Raw genomic sequence first — 21,470 nt, 5'->3', positions numbered from 1 at the left:
CGAGTGTAGGCTGGACTACAACTTGAAGAATTAAATCCAAGATCTTCTAAAATACAATTTATATAAATATGATGATTATGAGCCTTACAAACAAAGACAATGTAATTGTTACCTAGTTTGTCATCAGGGATCAGTACGTACTGAACTTGTACTCTATCCAATTCTTTTTCCCTCCTGGGTTATTGAAACATTTTGATAAACTTTTATTGTTTTGAACATACATGTATTTTAATGTATAAACAACAAAATGATTGGAAACAAGTTCTTTCAACTTACGAGTTCCTCTCCTTAAATATAACTAAATGTCATGCAATCAAAATACATGTAGTACATTGAGATATAAATACAAAAGAGATACAAGTGAGATATTTGTTCAGAAATATAACAATTTAAAATTTACAAGATTCGTCAATAAATTTATGTACAGCAGCAAAAATATATGTGTTTGTTTCTACAGGCAAATTTACATCACCATATAATAACAAATTTGTGTCAATGTTGACCAATTCGTCAAGTAAAAATAGGCGATTAAAAAGATTATTCCTAGCGTTTGGATAATTTCTGCAGGCAAAAAAGAAATGATAAACATCTTCATACTTTCCACATGAACATAAAGGGTTATTAATAATATTTCTTTTGTGTAAATCATAATTAAGTATACAGTTGTGTCTAAGTTTAGTATGGATTATATTTGTATAACGTTTGCCAAATGAAAAATAGATTGGGGGATTTTTTACTTCTGCAGTTAAGTTTTTTCGAAACGCATTGAGTGAGATAGCTTCCCTTGTTTCTGTCTTTAATAAACTTTTATTGATTTAATGGCTTTTATTGTTTTGTTGCACACAAATTGCATGTAGCTCAGGCATCAGAGACTTTAAAGCCACTGATGTGTGTATTGTTTAGGTGTATGTACGGAGTATGGCCGCTGGTACTAGCTGTCCAAAACTTGTTTCCCTTCTTCAATGGAACCACCAGATGCGCCGTTGAGGATTGATATTCTGCTGATTGACCATGGATGGCCGAATAAACTAAAAGTTTGCCATCTACTATTCCGCTTATATAAGCAATAGCCCCATTCTTCGTCATGTCCAACTGAAAGAATATATATGTTTCAATGGGTGCTGTAAATATACCAGTACTAGGGCTGTATCCGTTTCCAACATTAGCAATCACATCGTCGTACTTGATAATTTCGTTTCCTCGGATCCTGTTGATTGCTTTTGTAAGTTTGGCATGGAAAGCTACGGGAATGCCTACAAAAATTATATCAAAGTTGTCAAATTGAACAAGAATATAAGATTAGTATGAAATTGTTCCTTTATTATATTAAACAGATTTTTGTATAGCGTGGATCGTTTTCCTTCAATGTTTTAGTATTAAAAGCAAAAGCTTACTAATATTTTAATTTTATTTTCTTTTTTGTATGTATAAGCTTCTTAGTTCAAGTAAAAAAAAAATGATTTCCTATAATAAATGTCCTTGCCACAGATTTTGGATTTCAGACTATGATCCATCCCATTTTATTTGGACAAATACGGGATAGCATCAGGACAATTAAGAGCTATTTCAAGGCTAAAATTATAAAACTTATAGAACTAGATTAGGGCAGTTAAATACATTTAAATGGACTTTCCAAAGCAAATTTTACAGAAAAAAAAAACTTGAAGTGCTACCTATATGATGACGTATTAACATGACTAAATGTCTTTTACTGCTTATTCTGTATATGAGAACTGCGAAAAACATTTAGATCAATGAAAAGGTTGATCACTGATCAATTAAAACAACACAGATCTGCAAAGAAGACGTATGACACGCGGAAACTCGATCCAAATTGGGATCAGGTGCCAGGAAGGAGCAAGCACTCTCTGTCAACCAGCCATATCTGCGCGTAAGCTAAATGCACCGACTATCAAGAACTACGTAATCAATTCCATTGTTTAAAAAAAAGCCTTTAAATTCAAAGATCTTGCGGAATCTTAGCAAAGCTAAAAAGTGAATTTAGGGGCGGCTGAGCATATTGCAAAATCAAATGAACTGTAAATCCTAACCTTACATGTGGTACATGATAGTTGTATAGTTTTGAAATGACCCATGCTTGTGCTGAATTTTGAGTGAGCGGCAATAAAATAATCGCATACGTGTATGCAGTATATAAATACAGTAATAAAGAAATTTATTACATAAAATAATGATTTTTTTTTTACTAAAAACAAAACAAAAAAATCCAAACACAGATAACTTGGGCAACAAACAAACGTCAAACAGACAAGCAAAAACTTTAAGGGGGGGGTGTCAAATAAATTTTAGAACATTTCAATCCTTTAGTCTATATATCATTGAAAAATATACATGTACCAAGACATGTACCTACCTTTGCCAGGTACGTATTTCTTTTCACATTTTGGTTCCCATCCCATTTCACGACATGCATTTTTATAAATCTTGAGATTGTTCACAAAGGAATTTGGACTACTTTTCTCAGCTGCAACCAAATTCAAAGAGTACAAGACAAATATTCCAATAATACAGCGCATCTTCAAATTCTTGATCTAACCTTCAAGCAAATCTTAGTAATGAACAAACGGGGATAACTGAATTTATGCATTGTTTTGTTATATACTCAGTTGCGTATACTGTCATTAAACTGTTGTATGATAGCTTTTAACAAAGCACTTTTACACGCTATATGTATACATTCATATAAATTACTGACTAAATATACATGTAGCTATAAAATTCAGTTAAATGTTTTTCAAAACTAAAAAGCTTGTATAATAATACATGTATATGTTATATACATGTACATATGTTAACTTAAAGTAGCTGAAGAATTATCAATTATATAATGCCATTTACAATAAAATACTTTTGATTTCAATGAGTAGGAAAGCCACAACCCAAATGACAAATAAAAATGGATTTTAAAAAAACAAAAGGAAAACCATATTATTCAGCACAGTGAATAAAAAAAGAGAGCTGAAAAAAATTGAACCACAACGACTCTAAAAATTCTTCTGCTGAGAACCGGGCATAAATCATAAATTACGATTTTTTTCCCAAGGCATTGGCGTCGGAAGCAAGTTGAAAGTGGGGGGGGGGGCTAGGTTTAACCAATTTTTTTTCCAAACACCACCACTTTCCCCATTTTAAGCCTACACTTCAACATGTCTGTGGAAAGTGGGGGGGGGGGGGAGCTAAACCTACGCAGCAATGTCCAATGTCTATACTAAGTCTATCTTTGGAAATAAATGTTGGAAGCTTTTGTTGAGGATCAGACCAGCGTTGCAAGGTCATAATTGTTGAAATCCAAAGGAAGGTCAAACTCCACGGTCAAAATCAAGAGGTCAAAGATGGTACCGAAAGAAAGGTCTTGTCACAAGGAATACACCTGTGAAATATTAAAGCCATAGCCCAACCTATCCACTGGCAAATTTAAGGGGGAGTGGTGGCACGCCCCCCCCCCCTTAACATTTTCAAAGTATGCTATGATTAATGATAATAATGCCATATTTTGGTACATAACTAACCAATACCAGTATTTTTGTGTCTGGTTTGCTCTAAAATGTCTGAAAACAAAATGATTTATACTTTTTTCCCCCCCCCCTTTAATTCAAAGTATGATATGACTATAATATCAAAAAACTTTGGTACATAATTAAAAAAACTTTTGTTCCTGGTTTCACTCTTAAAATAAAATGTTTAGTACATCTGGACCACCAGGGCTTAATTGGCCCCCAGCCTGAAAGAAATTTTTAACACGCCCACCCCCCCCCCCCCCTTCCATTCAAACTGTGTGTCCGGCCGTTTAACAAAAGTTACCTGTATGGGCAATTTAAGGTTAAAGTTTTTGTAGACATTGCAAAAAAGCAAATAGGCAAAAACTAAATACAAAAATGCTAAATCCCCCCCCCCATCTTAGATTACGGGGGCATAAAAATTATGAACAAAAATTTATTCATTTATTTTTGTAGGTATTTTTCCCTCTTTTCGAGAAAAAATCTTGGATTTGAACTGAAGTTGGGAGTTTCAACGGGCCTAATTCTGTCACAAAAAAGCAGGTTCAAGATTAGCTGCAGTTCTCAGTGTAGCTCGCTGGTGTAAAAATTGGGATGGTTTGTAAATATCATTTTTTCTTCGAGAGCAAAATTTCTGTAGTAAGTTCAAGATTAAATTTCAATACCTGCATACTCTGATGCCAGCTGTGTACTAAAAAGAAATCTTGATCCGCTAGTAATCCGGAATTTTGTTACGATATACTCTGGTTTTTACATTTTAATTTAGAATCAAAGTCATGGAAAAGCTTTTACCTTGATGTTGAAGTTCCGGAAGCTCTAGGGCATTGGCATATTTTTGAAAAGTTTTTGCAAGAACAATACTGATTCTGCAAGCTTAAATCAGTGCATTTAATTAGTAGGACATCCAGCTACTTGTTTTAAAAATATTGAAGTCATCAAAACGTTCAATGCCCTAAATGTCGTCCGCGCAGATTAAACCTGATTTCTACCGTGTTGAACTAAATAAGACAATTTGGGAAGTCCCCCAGCGATACCAAAATTTGATTCCCGTGGGGGCGGGTGCCTACGGCCAAGTATGGTAAGTGAAAAGTAAAAAAATCAATTAGACTTTTTCAAATTTTTCATATTGTGTGCAGCCTCTATCTTCTTTTTGCCACAAAACATTTTCCTCGTATGATCTTTGAACTTGCATCTTCATTAATGTTTAAAGCTCTGTTGGTTATGTGTTTACCGTGTTATATTCTATTTGATGTAGATCGGAATTCCGTTGGAATTTCAGAAATCTCGAGGATACTGTTGACTCAGTGATTTTTCATTTGTTTTTCACTCTGATGTTAGTCAGAATTGTTCTATATTTAGCCCGAGTTTGTGTTGCTATTTTTGTCAACAACTGGTAGGCATAGGGGGTTCCAGCCTGGCAAATGCACTATGTACTCTTCATAGCTAAGAAGGAAAATCCATTTAGTTTCTTATGACTGGATTTCTCCATTTAGACACTTTCAGTGATTAAACATTTTGTGATGGAGGTGTTATACAAAAGACAAGGTGAAATGAGAAGTGACTGTATGCATTGTCCACCTGCACCATTTGTGCATCAAGTGAGATTGAACAATGTTACCTGGGAAGTACCTGAAAAATACAAGCCCCTGAAGCTAGTGGGCTCAGGGGCCTATGGACAGGTCTGGTATGTGTATTGTTTTGTTCATTGGTATTAAGTACCATTTTTATTGTATTGTGTGAGCTTAGAGGTATTCCATTGGTTCGGGGGATCCTTGATATAGTCAAGAGATTGTAGTTGAGTACCAGGTAAGACTCATAATGTGGTACTGTAACATTTTCGGATGTAAAGTCTGTGTATGGATATGTATGATATTTTTGTACATATTTTAGCTTCTGAAACTACGATGATTAACCATCTGGGTCCACCTGAGTACCTGTAAATTGACACACCCTGATTAACCAAAAGCCTGTTTACATGTACTTATAATTTTATGCACATGGTCATCATGTAGCAAGAATTTCAGATTTAAGTTACTTGATCATCATATAGCAAGAATTTAAGATTTAAGTTACTTGATCATCATGTAGCAAGAATTTTAAGTTTTAAGTTACTTTGAATATACTTATGCACATGACATTAAGACAAGTTTGATCACTGGTGGCCGTGCATAGCTCAACTGTGGATCATCTGGCTGTTAATTCAGGGTATACACATGCACATCCAAATTCTGGTATGGTCTGTCACATTTTTCTTCTCACTCACTACACACATATTGCAATATGCTCTAGCTGTATCATATACCCCTATCTTACTACTCAAGCTTTACTTACATTCATAAACTACAGGTTTATGTGCTTTCAGTCCAAGTTTCAAAAAGAGGACTTGAATTCATAAAGTCTGTGTGAAATGTGAATGTGTAAATCTTTTGTATGTTTTAATAACCTGGTGTAAAAAAAAAACATCTAACATTTAAAACTCATTACATGTATAATAAAATTAAGCAATTGATAAGAGATATCTCAGGAATTTCCTTGTTTGATCCATAACTGCACAATTAGTGTCGGATAAAATCCTTAAACTTCCTTTTATAATAATGAATTTGGTGGAAGAAGAAGTCAAAGAATTGTCAGGTACTTGCTCTTTAATTGTGTTAAAGAGAGGTCCGTTATGATTTGTGTTTTTAGAGTCTGACACTGTCACAATTCTATGCACACTTAATTGATAATGTACATACATCTGTATGTGACAATGTAGGGTATATATTTACTTGAAATGTTTGGAACTTAATGATGCAGTTTTGACATGTTTGAAGGTTATTCCTCTCAATATATGTTCAATTGTTCATCAAGTGTTGCATGGAAAAAAAAAATCAGAACATTACTGTACATAGATCTATATGATTAGTGATTGAGATCTGAGAGTTAAACACTTATAGGTACTTTTGATTTATTTAGCTGTGATATAGATATATTTAAAAGTACTTAACTAAATAATATTCAAGTACATTGTCATTCTGTAAATTCATCTATAATTTAATTAACTTTGTATGTATTGACATTTTTTAGCAAGTTACTTTTTACTAGACCTATATAAGACTTCAGTTTAACATAGATATATTTCTTTGTGAGGTTAATATCCTTAAAACAGAATAAAATTATATGGTTCTTGAACCTAATGCTTGCATATTGGACTTAACTGTTTTAGTAAAAGTGAAGGTAACCCCTGCGAGACTATCATGAATAATTCATGAATTTCCTTGAATTTTATTCATGAAATGTTCATGAAATGTTCATGAAGATCCTATGAACTTATTATTGGACATTTTCAAATCATGAATTTTTATTCATGAAAGAAAATTGATGAATATTCATGAATATTTTTTTTCATGAATAATTCATGAAGAGTTATTCATGAAGATTCATCATTTCAAGAATGTCCAATAATAAGTTCATTGCATCTTCATGAACTATTCATGAATAATTTGATGAATTTTTTCTGGAATGTTCATGAATGAATAAAATTCATGAACCATTAGCATTCATGAATATTCTTGCTTATTTGTAAACAAAAAATGCAATATTATTATTCATGTTTATTCATGAAAATGCATGAAGTCATGCTAAAAAAAGTAACAGTAGATGATTTATAATACAGCATCTTGAAAGATTTCACAGAAATGTTGTTTGTTTTCCAACCATGGCAACAAAATCTTTGTTAAAAAACTTAAAATAGACAATTCTGACACATTAAACCATAGTAAATGAGTAATGTAGTTCATTCCTGGTAAAAGTATAAAAAAATTTCAATTCAAATGCAACTCTTTGCAGAATGTTTAACCTTACTTGGTCAAAAGGAGAGTGGGATTCTTCCTCAGCATGTTTCAAATTGTGTTTTAATGCCAGAAATTGAACAGTTTTTAATTCCAGTCTAGGAGAAAAGTTTGTTCAGCACCAGGGTAACAGTTTTCAGTGCTTTCAAGCAGTTTGAGCAGAGATGGTCAAATCAAAAATCCTTATTGTCTCTCCATGTGGAATTTCCAGAATTTCATCATTTGGATCCTTTGATTGAATATCATTCATATTTTCATTTCTTTTTTTTTTTCTTTCTTTTTTAAGAGCTCAGATTTTTGTGCAGCCAGAGTATCTTGTCTTCTGCTCATCAACATTTGTGAATTGCTTCTCTTTTTCCTTCAAAAAGAAAGATTTTCTGAAAGTACCCATGATTGTAAAACAAGACTTTTTTGTATTTTCTTGCATTTTAGTTTCATTTAATTTTGCATCAGAGACACTTCCAAATTAAAACATTCTGAGTGGAATTTAAGCCTATTTTCTTGGACCACCATTTTGTAGATCAATCAGGCCTATGAATGTTTTGAGTCTCAGTCTATAATTAATGTGTGTTATATGGTTGGATCCAAACTCAAAGCAAAGTTAGACAAAAATTGCATTAAAAAAAAGAGACATATTAATTTATCATAATGTGCTTTAATTAGTTGTTATTTTACAAATAGACAGTAACATTTACAGACAGATTTCTGACTCAGTGATTGCCTCCATTTTTTGTCACTCACCAGTTATGAAGTAGATCGATCCTATATATAGTCTTCCTTCTTAATATTGTGTTATTTTCTTAAAAAGTTGACAAAGATCAGTGACTGTACTGTTTATTGGACACACCTTGTGAGAGGGTGAAAAACTACAAATTACAAAAGCATAATAAGAATTTGACAAAATATCAAAATCTTAAGCAATCATACAAAATTAAATGCGTAACTTTAACATGTGAGCTGAACTGGCCTATGCCTATCGCTTGCTGGAAATGCGCGGATTTACAAAACATTGTAGTTGCAGAATTTAAACATAAAATATATTGCATAATACTGTTAGATACAGATGATCAAGTTAGATATAAATTCAAGTAAAACAGTATAAAACTTACTCCTTAGGGAGGCCAACATCACCAAACTTAACAGCCAAAACGCCAGGCAAACCGCATGGCTACCATAATTAGTATAAACAGAATATTGAACCCGATCGAAATAAAATTATGCAATACGAAAACGGCACAGTGACTATGCAAATAATAGATCACAAATACTGATTCTTCCACTCTACAAATTCCCACTTCCAACGTCTCGCGCGTTTTAAAGTTTGCGCCTATTCAAAAATGTAAGGTAGAGCTAAGAAATACGTTAGTTTCGAATTTCCAAGATTTCTGTTTTAAAAAAATTACAAACACTATCTGAATAATTTTTCACTGAAAATACAATTTTTTATATCAAAATAAGTTTTATCAATGAAGAATTCGAATTTTTTACGTCATAAATTATACATGTATTGACTTTTAGTTTCGTATAGCAAGTATGGCGGCCCCCTATGACATGATAATAACAATCTCTCGCCCTCAGACAGAATATTCTGAGCTGTGAAAACGCATATGAGAATTAAAACTACAAAATACGAATGTGGATTATGTCATAGATACTTTACAACCATGCAGTCTGTGCTCTATCATTTACGCACGAAGCAAGGGAAACTTTTGACATTTTAACTGCACCAAAATTGAAATGTATATAGCGTTTCAATCCAGGAATAATACGGTACAGTACAGACAAGTGATATAATTTTTTAGTTGTTAATAAATATATAAAACGTTTTCTACGAAGCTCACAAAGTTCATTTTCCAGAATGTTTCATTTTCCAACAACTTGTTTAAAGTTTGATGTTAGAGAAAATTCGGTCGAACAAAGTTGTGTGATGAAAAACGACATTAATTAAAGCACATTATGATGAATATAACTGTTTAATTTAAATTATGAAGAAACACAAGTAATGAATTTGAAAAAAAATGCTGTCAATGGTGATGCACTGTTTGTTTAATTAAAATCAAATAAAAACACGAAATGTTTAGAGATTTCATAATTTATTTTTTCAGATGGTGAAAGAATGTTATTAACTATAAATTATACCAGGGGCTTGTTCAACAATTGCATCTGCATGCAAAAGTTGTATTATGAGAGTATTGAGTGTTTTCTGTTAATTATTTTTGTCAATTATTTTAGTCTTCATGAAAATTCATGAACATTCATAATACCTTGAACTCTACATTTTTTCTGTCTTTAATTAATGAAAATTACCAATATTCATATATATTCATCATTTGTTCATGAACTACATTTTATGAATATATTCATGAATAAAGTTCATGAACCATCTTTATGAACCAGTCATGAACCAGTCATGAACACATCATGAATGTTCATGAACGATTCATAAAAGTTCCTGAAATTATGAATTTCACCTCGCAGGGGAATAGCTGTCTGAGAAAAAGTAAAGCTTGCCTCTGCATTGGTCTGGAGGTTTTTACACAGTCTGCTCTCCTGGGATTAAGTTATACTTAAAATATACAAAATTAACACTTCAATATAGGAATAAATGTTGATAATGCCATGGGGTGTGAGATAATGTTGAAAATAAAAGGGAAAGATCAGGATAGAACATGTTTTCTTAATAAGCAACTATCTACAACTGTATGTTGTCACATTATAGTTAGGAACTTTTTTTTTCTTAATTTGTTAATAAATATTTTTTCAAAGGAATATGAAATGCATGTATGCAATGAATTTTAATTACCGGTAGTATAGTGTTTTTAAAAATGTAAGTATTGCATATAGTTGAGGATTACTAACATAGAAAATTCTCAAAAATCACAGTTCACCCAAAAGAAAACCATTACAGCACAAAAAGAGTATAAAATTAACTTAATTGTATTTTGAAAGTTGGTAAAGATATTTTTTTATAGATAAATCACTTTTATGAAGTACAACTGTACATATACATATGTACATGTAAATTCGGCCACAACAGTAATATTTTTTGAAATATTATTAAAGCCATATACTAAGCTATTCTTTAAGAATGCAAGAATTACATGTAACTATAGGCAAAGAAATATAAAACCATTATGCCTCAGCTCATTCATTTGTACAATGTGTCTCAGCTATTAAAGGTTCATTTCCAAAAAATGTCATGTACGTCCCACAAAAAATTAGAAAGGTTAAGCAAGTTAATGTATTCAAGAAGCACTTAGGAATTTGAACAAATTAATGTGGCTACATGTACATGATACAGGAAATACACCATAGACTTTGTTGTGGAGATAAATTGCCAAGAAATGCTAATTATGTAATTAAGCCATAAAAAATGCTGAATCAGGGCATTACACATGAATTCACAATGAAAATAGCAACAGAGGAGTTCAACTTGTGTTAATCATAGGGAAAACAAAGTTATTTTCTATCAAGAATGTACTGTATTATCATTATGATAATGATGTTTATCTCAAGAATGTTGTGCAGTTCCCAAAATTCTCTGAGACACACTTACAGCATGTTCAGAGTTTGAATGGATGTAAGGAAGTAGTTACTTGGAATGTCGCAGTAATGATTAACGGTTTACAGAGATAGACATTGATAATTAAATGATTGCACGTTGGTGTCTGGTGATATTTTCAATATTTCTATTTTTATCACTCAAAGCAAAAAAATGGAGAAAAAGTAGATATATTGGGAATGCAATGATGTCAATTTACACTTTGAATGTTAATCCTTGAAACATGCTTCAAGGTTATTAATAAGATTTTTTAAAAAAGTTTTATGCATGTCTACATAACATCATTTTTTTTGTTCATTTTGTTATAAGTGTTAAATTTCTTGGAAATTCTATTCCATATGTGTACAATTTCAGAACTGCTTTACTAAGTTTTTTGCAATCTCTTTGAAAATCATGAAAAAAATTTCATCTCTTACAAAGAGATAAAATATGACAGAGCTCTGCAACTTCTGTCACATCAACATGAGTTAAATGAACAGTTACCCCCTCCTCCAACCCACCCACACACACACACCTTCACTACCCCCTGTCCCCCTCCCCGACCTATTACCCCCAAAAAGAGAGATAAAAAGGTTTTCTTTAAAACACTCAACCAAGACAGTAAATGTACTTATTACATGTAGGTGGAAATTTTAAGCTGCTTGAAATTTGCTTCTATTTCCAAAATATACATGTGCATGACAGCATGTGCCTTAATCATTGTAGACTTTATTTTGTGCACAGACAGGGAAGTTTAATGGAGATGAACATGTTATAAAGTAGGTGTCCATCCAGACAAAGTCAAATCCAATACATGTAACGTAGAGATTATAGCAGTGATGCATTAATGTATGTCATTCAAGGAGTCATTGGTCTTAAAAGTATTAATTTATTACAATGCTCTCCCAACAGCTCTTCAAGTAGAACTTTTCTTAAGCAATTTTCTCTGACTACATGTCGTACATCAATACATATATTTTTTTTTTAAATAAAGAAATAGAATTAAAAATCATTTTATCTTCATGTACATTAACTTTTTCTACCTTCATTTGTAGATTTTATATGTGTGGGTAGTATTTATTAAAATCACTTGCATTGTCATGAAAACTGATAAATTCACATGAATTTCACTATATTTATCATGTGTGTGTCCAAGTACATTTGTAGCTGACTTCATGCAATGGCTTGGTCAATCAATGAAACTTCACAACAATAAACACCAAATGTACGGTAGTTGTGCATGCAACATTCAAAATGGCCTTATACCTTGGAAATGAGGAAAAGTCAATTTTGGATAACATACAGATGTACACGTATATTGCTTTAGGAAAGTTTCTCAATTAGTACACATTTTGTATTTGACATAATTTGATGTGCACTAGCTTCCATGATCATGATTATAGACTTTGTGGGCATGATGGAAGATGCCATGGTGCTAATGAGTGGTTCCTGTTTTATTTCCTTGTGATACATATGTACAAGTGTTTAGTAGTGTTCATTGTTTGAATGCATTTAGATTTGAGGAAGTGTCTTTGAACTTAAGTTGCAAGATTTTTTTTTTTTTTTTTTTTTTGAATTTTCATTACAATGATTGATGCATATGTCACACATGAATGGTGTGCATATTGTAATTCTCTTCATGTAATCCTTCACCAGCTGTAATTGGCATCAAGTTTTGTTTTTAGTCCTCCCCTGTCATTAGTCCTTTCAGCTCCTTTACAAACTTTACAGACACTTTATATTTCAAGAATTCTTTTAAATATACTTGAAGCAGATTTGATTTGTTACAGAAAGTGAAGGTCAAGTTTAACAATTTGAAGAATTTGGATTAATTACCTCATGAATAATTTAAATTGCAGGTTTTTAGAAAGAAAAACAATCTGCAAAAACTGTGAAGAAAAATTCATTTCTTTTCATACTGAGGTATTTTAAAATTAAGCTAGGGGCCGTTCTTCAGGATTAGTGTTTGATTGATTTTACTTCTGCAACTCGATCCTTTTCTAAAGCAATATTTGACACAACAGATTTTGTCTAGAATGAAGGTGCATGTCTATCTTCTATTAGGAAAACTTTTCATGACCACCGTTAACTGGTTATTTTCTGGAGGCTTTGGGGAATCAACTTATTCGATCAATAATTAGCAGGATAGAAATGTCTTTCATGATAACTTTTCTGAATTCTCTTTTCTTTTTCAGTTCGGCTGTAGATACCCAGAGAAACACCAAAGTGGCCATAAAGAAACTGGCCCGACCATTCCAGTCTGCCATTCACGCCAAGAGAACATACCGAGAACTCCGCATGTTGAAACACATGAACCATGAAAATGTAAGTCTTAAAGTCAAGGACAATACTATTGTTTGCAGCTTACTGTAAAGTTTCACGTTTCGTCACGATCTTTTTCATCAGATGCATCCAGTGTAAACAATTCACGTGATTGGTCAACTCAAATTATCAACATTGATACGGAAATAGTCTGTTGCACGAGCAACCAATCAGGGATAAGAAGAAAGTTCCAGTCGTAAAGCTTGCGGTTAGGAGGCGTGTACAGTTTACCTTGAGTGCAGCTGTCAACTAAATCGTGACCTAATGTGAAACTTTACAGTCAGCTGCAAACAATAGTAATGATCTAAGATTTACCATAACATGTGTTGTTAACTATGTGCCAGACACTTTTTAGCTCATCTGAGCCGAAGGCACACACCCTCAGTAAACTTTTCAATTTGGATCTAATTTGTGCTTTTTCCTTGCTCATGTGAGCGATGTGGCCCCTGGGCCTCTTGTTTTTAATGTATTTTATCTTTTAATATCTTGATCATTGGATACACATTTATTATTAAAGTGGCACAGTGACGCACAAGGGGGAAAATTGACAAATGTAGAATTTTCGCATGACCTCTGTAAATTTTGTTCAATTCCTTAAAGTATTAGGTTTCAGAAAATTACAGGTTTCAGAACCTAAAAATTAAAATTTTATGGGGAAAAATAAAAGTAAAAATAATTTCTGTCTGCCCCAGAACGAAAATATTGCAAAATACCCTGGTACTTCTTCCTTCCTATCATACGCGTGCGCAGAAAAGTGTTTAATAAGTTTCCATAGTTACCATGGTCTCAGGTATCCATGAATGAATATAAGTAAACCAAAAAATTTGATGCAATCTTTTTAAAAAGTTGTTAGAACATATTTCTCACCTTTGCATGCTCCAGTTGAATTTTGTTTACAAGTTTGAGCTAAAAATAAGAGTAGCGTGACCTTGACATATACGAAACAACGAAACGGTTAATACAACCTTTGTTTTTCCTGCACTTATATTGTGCAGTCAATTCTTGCAGTTGAATTGTCATATCTTCGCTATATACTCATAATTTTTGTAAGTCTTTCTCTGTATACTACAGAATCTTAAAATTAAGATATGATTTTGACTCACTGTGCCGCTTTAATTGAAGAAATTTTTAAAATGTATGAAATGTTAAAAGGTTTAATAACTTTGTAAAGGTACATAATACACAAAGATCTAGATTGAAATTATTGTGTTTTGGATAGCATCTTTTCAGATTTTTAAGTTAACAATAAATATCATAATTATGTATATATTTACTTATATTAATATATTCTTTTTAGATTATTGGCCTTTTGGATGTGTTCACAGCAACTACAAATTTTGATGACTTCAATGATGTGTATGTATAGGATACAAAATTTTCCAGAGTTATCTGTCTTCAAATATATGTACTTGGCTGTAATTTGTTTGATAAAATATAACACTGATTTTATCAAATTTTTCAATTTTAATATCAAGAAGAAATATTTTTAAAAAAAAAATATAGTCATATACATGTATTTACATTTTAAGCGGTTACTTAGAAAAAAAAAAAGAGAATTTTAACAATTGAGAGTCATTTATAGTGTCTGCATGATCAGAGGCTATTATCAATGTAAATATAAATCTTGTATTTAGATATCTGGTGTCCCCCTTAATGGGAGCAGATTTAAACAACATCATCAAGACACAAACTCTCAGTGACGACCACGTACAGTTCCTAGTTTATCAAATTCTACGAGGACTTAAGGTGGGTATATGTCCCAGTCATTTCACAGTTCTGTTAATACAAGCTTGATGCTGTTTTTTTTCTTTAGAGTATGTAAAGGAAAAGTTGCAGTGCAAGTAAACATCTTCATCAGAAGAATTTTTCTATGAATGGATAAGATGATCTGATTTTCAAGATAATGTTGAAATCTAACGGTATTCTGAATCAAATATTAATTGAATAAAGTATGACTATGGATGAGGAAGCAAAAATAATGAAAAATAGGTAGATCTTTTTTCAACAGAGGAAAATAAATTTCTTTTTTTACATGATCAGCTTCTAAAAGAAAAAAAATTCTTGTATTTTATATTTTTTTCTTTTTTCAATTGCAGTATATACATTCAGCAGGAATCATACATAGGGTATGTACACAGCAGTGAAGTTTTAAAGTTAAATGTCTTGTGTTCCTAATGCATCATTCAACTGATTTTTCTTCAAGAAATGGATTTAAAAGCATCAAACAATTTTGTTATCAAGTGTTGTTTATATATTATGATGTTCTGTCTTATTTTCTATATTTTGTAGGACCTCAAACCTAGCAATATAGCTGTCAATGAAGACTGTGAATTAAAGGTAGGCTTAGTTTTCAATCAAATTTATATATGGTTGTTCTTGTTCAAGAAAATTACATGTACAGTATGCATGTCATTCAGTTAAAGTTGCACTGTAAAGAAAAATCAATTATAGGTGCTGTTTTTCACAATATTTTGTTCATTTATCATTTTGTATCCTAAGTAGAATTTTGACTTTGGATACTTTGTTTATCCTTTGTATGAATGTTATTGGTTGTAAGAGTTATTTAACTATATTTTGTTCATTCCTTGTACTGTTGTATTGTGTAGATTTTGGACTTTGGTCTGGCCCGGCACACAGAGGACTCCATGACAGGTTATGTGGCCACCAGGTGGTACCGGGCACCAGAGATCGTCCTCAACTGGATGCACTACAGTCAGACAGGTTAGTTATAATGCTACTAATTATGATATGTTTGTCATGCATACAGTTAAACTTCATCTCAAAAACTGTTGTCTCGTACATACCATGGATATGTCAGTTTGATTTGGAAATCCCAGAAAGCCAGTTATATTATTTTATCCTGGATATATTCAGATCACACCCACCCAAAACATACATTGATGAAGACCTTTATAATGATTATTTTTTACAGTGGATATTTGGTCAGTGGGATGTATTATGGCGGAAATGCTGACAGGCAAACCTCTTTTTCCAGGAACAGATCGTATCCTTTTAACAGAACTTCCATGAAATTATTTGAATGTTTTTATTTGGTACCATCATGTCTCCAAAGGAAAACAAAATTATGAAACATTTTATACATTTTAAATTATTATGAGATCGTTGTTTGGTCTCATTAGCTTTGTTTTGCTCATTTAGGGCTGCAAGAAACTAATTATGATTTTTCATTGCTGAAAATTTAAATGATTTTTTGTTTGGAAAATTTCAAAGAATTTTCTCCTTGACCCAGTTACACAGATATAGACCAGCTGACTCGAGTTTTGTCTTTAGTAGGAACTCCAAATCAGACACTGCTAGACAAAATCAACAGTCCAGAGGTCAGAATTATAACACACAGTATTCTGTCAACAATGCATAGCAAATATTGTCTGAATCTGTGACTAATTTATCCATTAAAATCATTCAAACTTTTGGAAATAAGCTATAGCTTGTCTTCTTGATTTGAAGAACAGAAGATTTAACTTTACTAATGGATTCTGCATGCTCTAGTATAGGGATAATAATTTACCAAAGCATTTATTTAATATTTATTTTTTTTACTCTGAATACAAAACAGGACTTAATATAGAGGATTTTTTTTTTTCAGGCGAGGAATTATGTTGCATCAATGCCAAAGTGGCCAAAGAAAGATTTCAGAGAAGTGTTCATTGGAGCTAATCCACATGGTAAAATTTTTGTGCATGTTGAACTTATTTATCCTCAAAGCATTAACTGTAAAGATCTAATAACATGCATAAGATTGCCGGAGAGCTTTGAATAAAATAGTGTGTACAGGGAAATTTTGGCCCATTTTATTTTCACCTCTTTTCCCTAGACCTAGTTGGGGGAATTCAAAACAGGGCGAATTCAAAGTACACATTAATTTATAATTTCTTTAAAAATTGTTTGCAGGTGTGAAAGGGTGAAAATAATACGGGGCGAAATTACCCCTGTATACAGTACATTTTTCTCATTTCTGTAACACATTTTTATTTCAAAATCTTAAACCTAAAATTGTACTGTATCCTAGCATGTGACTTCTGTCTATTTTTCAGCAATAAATTTGTTGGAGCAGATGCTGGACTTAGACGCAGACACGCGTATCACAGCGACGGAGGCCCTCGCGCACCCTTACTTAGCTCAGTATGCTGATCCTAGTGACGAACCGACTGCCGAGGCTTATGACCAATCATTTGAAGACATGGAGCTCACTATACCCGAATGGAAAGGTTTGTATTATATTAAATGTAGCATTTGTTTTTAATAATGAAAATTAACTTTTTTCCCCCAGTTTGAATGGATTATCTAAGTAATTTTTTATGCCCACTTTCAAAGAATGGAGGGCATATTGCTTTGCTGCTGTCTGTCGGTCAGTTGGTCTGTCTGACATATTGAAATGAAATTTGGTATGCAGATTTATCATAATATAGAGTATTTCATTCTAGTTCTATTTTGTTAATGATCAGACATTTTGGACAGAGTTATGCCCCTTGGAGTTAGAAAAATTCCAATTATTTGCAGTTACTGTTTATGATCTTTGCAGAGGCTGCCTATATTGAAATGAAATTTGGTATGCAGATTTATCATAAGAATATCTAGGTCAAGTTCTATTTTTGGTATGATCGGGCATTTTGGGCAGAGTCATGCCCCTAAAAAATTCTTATAATTCGTAGTTTCCATTCATTTTCTTTGCAGAAGTTGCACATATTGAAATACAGATTAAACATCAGAATATATAGATGAAGTTCTGTTTTTGGTGCGATCGAGCCAATTTGGACAGAGTTATGCCCCTTGGAACTAGAAAAATTCCAATTATTTGCAGTATCCATTCATTTTATCTCCAGATATCTAAGTCAAGTTCTGATTCGATCAAGCAAATTTGGCATAGCTATGTCCCTTGAAAAATTCCATTTATTTGCAGTTTTCGTTCATTTTCTTCCCAGAGGTTGCACATACTAAAATGAAATTTGGTATACAATTTTATCGTATGAATATCTAGGCCAAGTTTTGTTTTGGTATCAATCGAGCAATTTGGTACAGAGTTATGCCCCTTGGACTTAGAAAATTTCCCATTATTTTGGGGAGGTGGGCATAAGTGTTTACAAACATCTCTTGTTTAAATTATATACCCAAAAAATATGATGATCATAATTGTGATAAACACAGATGTTGTTATTTAGCAATATTGCATGATTTACATCAATGTTTTCTTTTTTTTTTCAGTTAAAGTTTATGAAGAAGTAGTGAATTATAAGCCGCAGTGATGTCCCCTGTTTATTTAGCTGACTCATTCATCTCGCTCCATAGATCTCTCTGTATACAGACTCTACTGTTACTAGATATTAGGACTCAGTCATACAACATCAACATGCAACATTTGGACGCCATCATTTCACAGGAAATAATATACTTTTGTCATGAAAAATAATGTGTCATTGAAATCAAACCGGGTCATTGAAATTTAATTAGGTCATTGAAGTTACTTGCAAATATTTTTTGTAAATTTTGAGTTTTTAGAAAAAAATTATTAATTGATGCTAGCTCGTTAAACAGGGCATTTGTACACAGTATTTGTCGCATAAAGTGTTTTTTTTTTCAAATTGCGCACATTATAGTCATGTGAAAATAGTGTTTAAGCAATGCATTGTTTGAATTTTTTTTAACATGCAAAGTAAAATTCTTCAAACATTCATGTTCATTTTTCTTATTAAACATGTTAAAGGAAAATTTTTTATGTCATGTTGGATGTTAAAAGAATCGTAATTGAGGATAATGCAAAAAGAATATATTGAATTCAGTTTGTTACTTGATCAAATGCAAAACAATTGTGTGTGAAAATTTTGAAAGTGCTTTCAAGGTTTAGCAGGTTTTTTTTTGTATTGATGAATTACATTTAACATTTTTGTTAACATTTAAAGAGAGCTTTTTTTGAGTTGCTCTCTTCAATTAGAACAACATATCGTACGTGTTCTTACAACTTTACCTCAGACAATACTTAACATTACACTGTACATGTACTGTAAAATCACATGGTTTTTTGGGGTCAAATATTTGTGGCTGGAGGAAAAAATATGGGTTCATGGGGATTTAATTTCTTGTATGAAGAATTGTTCAGTGCTAATATCCATAAAAAATATATTTCATGGTAGACATAAATTCATGGGTCTCTTCATTCCTCTAAAACCACGAAAATTAAACCCCCATAAAATTTAATGATTTTACAATGTGTCAAACTTGCAGTAGATTTCTATCTTCCTGAAACTTATTTTGACAGTAGACAAATAAATTTTTACATGATGTTTATAGTTGTGTATATGTATAAGGTAATTTGAAAACTGTCTGCATTTGATTTAATTGAAAACAAAAATGGTGCTGCATTGGCCTAAATCAGTTATTTATATGCTAAAGTGATGAGTTTGTCTGCTATTATACAGTACTTCTGTCTTTTAAGAATTTGAGGGTGTTTGAACTGTATTGTAAGTTACATAGTTTAAAGTGTATGCTAGCTTTACTGATATGTTTACATATTTTAATATAAACATCACTGCATTCCTCTCATGCATGGTTGGTGACTTGCATTGAAATTTTTGAATGAATTCAGTTCCCTTTTTTTATGTAGATTGAATTCAAAATTCTATGAAATTACTGTTCAAAAATAAAATCCAATGCATATATTATTATCTGTGCATGAAGAAGTTGTGAATAAATGAATGGAAATCTAGTTTATAAAAAAAACTTTATTATTGTGAGATTTGAAATTATGCTGTAAGATTGTAGACTTAAAAGTCACGGAGGAATTTTTATGACCTCAGACATTTTTTTCACTTTAAATACAATGCTGTTTTTAGGTATATGATGCCAAGTTAGAATTTGTCGAAGAAAGAAAATACATGCATTGTAGATATTCATAGAAATTTAAAGCTAACTCTCTCCCTTAGCATCAATTTTGTTCATGCAGACAGAGGTTTTGTTTAACATCATTGCGTGCAGACATTAGCTTTGGCTGAATATCTTTAAGGTGGCTGAATATCTTTAAGGTGGCTGACTGATATTTATGCAATCCTGTCTCCACATCTAGCATAACAGTGGGCAGATTTTTGTAGTGTTGGACGTTGTGTCAACGGACACTATTGTTAATATCATTACTTCCCTTTGTTAATCATGGTTACCAATGACTTGTTGTCAACTTTGAACATTTTCTGTTGAGTTTGATAGATTTTTAAGAGATGTGGCAGTTGATTTATACTTATATTTTTTCATGATTTCAAATTTTTATGAATAAAAAAAAATGTGTGCTATTTGAATTACTTGTAGAAATGACATTTTATAAACTTTAAATTCATTTTTTGTAGCAATTTTTTTCTAGATCCTCAATTTATAACTTGAAGATTGTTCTTATTGTGAAGACATAATGACATGCGTATGTTCACTGTTCCATCTTATTATGTACAGAAATAGCACAAATAAATCTGATCTTTTTAAAACTGATGCACTTTTTTTCCCTTAAGTTGTTATTTGTTGTTTTAGAAAGAAAAAAAATGTTCGTCATTCAGTAGTGATACTAAATTGTACCTTCTGTTCTACATGCATTTATTTAGAAACAGATCACAAGTGGTTGAATGCTGTGACAGTGGTGCCTTGATTTGTGGGTCTCATCCAAAGGACCCACAAGAGCAAAGTACAGTTTTGGCCAAAAATGCCGCTTTTCATATCTACTCCGATCAAACATTTACAAAGGCTAGGATTTTTTAATTAAATGATATACAATTTATATACATAACTCAAATCTATGCATTTAAAAAATAATGCCAAATACTGTACCTTTCATGGCAGAACATCGAGATTTTACGAAAAAATCAGACTTTAACATGCTATGCATCATCTGAAATTCCAAACGTACACTCTGAAATATTTGTCAATGTAAAGAAGTTTCTATTGTTTTTAATATTTTTAGCTCTTCTGAGCCAAAGGCTCAAAGAGCTAATGCTATGGCCATTTGTGCGGTGTGCGGTGTGCGTTAACTTTTTAGAATATGGGCCATAACTCAAGAACCCCTTGGCCAATCAGTACCAAATTTGTCACAGGGTATCCCTGGCCCAAGGGCTACCTTTTATACTAAAACAAGGGTTTGGACCCTAAAACAAGGGGAGATAATCAGGAAAACAAAACAAAAAGTACTGGTTGCTAAAAAATCTTCTTCTCCAGAACCACCAGGCAGATTTTCACCAAACTTACATACAAGGATCAGGATATGTTGAA

The 21,470-nt window shown here is 32.1% G+C and overlaps 2 protein-coding genes across 3 annotated transcripts; one reads left to right on the top strand and one right to left on the bottom strand.

Moving 5' to 3' along the window:
• Positions 1–827: 827 nt before the first annotated feature.
• LOC134246921 (complement C1q-like protein 4) lies at positions 828–2,552 on the bottom strand. The gene is made up of 2 exons (XM_062729264.1): positions 2,375–2,552; positions 828–1,253 (listed from the first exon to the last, which is right to left on the bottom strand). Exons 1-2 carry the CDS (start codon positions 2,535–2,537, stop codon positions 859–861), a joined length of 558 nt encoding a protein of 185 aa, XP_062585248.1. The 5' UTR covers positions 2,538–2,552; the 3' UTR covers positions 828–858.
• Positions 2,553–4,286: 1,734 nt separating this feature from the next.
• On the top strand, positions 4,287–20,654 carry LOC134246923 (mitogen-activated protein kinase 14A-like). Of its 2 annotated transcripts, none has more exons than XM_062729268.1 (12): positions 4,287–4,596; positions 13,085–13,214; positions 14,509–14,567; positions 14,846–14,957; positions 15,308–15,337; positions 15,501–15,548; positions 15,818–15,932; positions 16,144–16,215; positions 16,470–16,549; positions 16,819–16,897; positions 17,267–17,440; positions 18,435–19,926. In XM_062729268.1, exons 1-12 carry the CDS (start codon positions 4,475–4,477, stop codon positions 18,473–18,475), a joined length of 1,062 nt encoding a protein of 353 aa, XP_062585252.1. In that variant the 5' UTR covers positions 4,287–4,474; the 3' UTR covers positions 18,476–19,926. The 2 variants fall into 2 exon arrangements, with proteins under 2 accessions (XP_062585252.1, XP_062585251.1); XM_062729267.1 differs by lacking the exon at positions 4,287–4,596 and adding an exon at positions 4,827–5,202 and having other exon boundaries at positions 18,435–20,654.
• Positions 20,655–21,470: the final 816 nt, after the last annotated feature.

The sequence above is a fragment of the Saccostrea cucullata genome, unplaced genomic scaffold (assembly GCF_032062105.1).
Source record: "Saccostrea cucullata isolate Sc308-1 unplaced genomic scaffold, CSIRO_AGI_Scuc_v1 ctg2014, whole genome shotgun sequence".
Lineage (NCBI taxonomy): Eukaryota > Metazoa > Mollusca > Bivalvia > Ostreida > Ostreidae > Saccostrea > Saccostrea cuccullata.
Note: the sequence above shows the minus strand (reverse complement) of the source record. Positions and strands in the feature narration are given on the sequence as shown.

What these genes read in the sequence shown, in the direction of transcription:
- LOC134246921 (XM_062729264.1), bottom strand. Translation starts at nt 2,537, where the DNA reads ATGCGCTGTATTATTGGAATATTTGTCTTGTACTCTTTGAATTTGGTT. An exon ending in GAAATACGTACCTGGCAAAG is followed by an intron (nt 1,254 to 2,374) that starts GTAGGTACATGT and finishes TAATTTTTGTAG; the next exon opens with GCATTCCCGTAGCTTTCCAT.
- LOC134246923 (XM_062729267.1), top strand. Translation starts at nt 5,039, where the DNA reads ATGGAGGTGTTATACAAAAGACAAGGTGAAATGAGAAGTGACTGTATG. An exon ending in TCTTTTTCCAGGAACAGATC is followed by an intron (nt 16,216 to 16,469) that starts GTATCCTTTTAA and finishes CCAGTTACACAG; the next exon opens with ATATAGACCAGCTGACTCGA. An exon ending in ACAAAATCAACAGTCCAGAG is followed by an intron (nt 16,550 to 16,818) that starts GTCAGAATTATA and finishes TTTTTTTTTCAG; the next exon opens with GCGAGGAATTATGTTGCATC.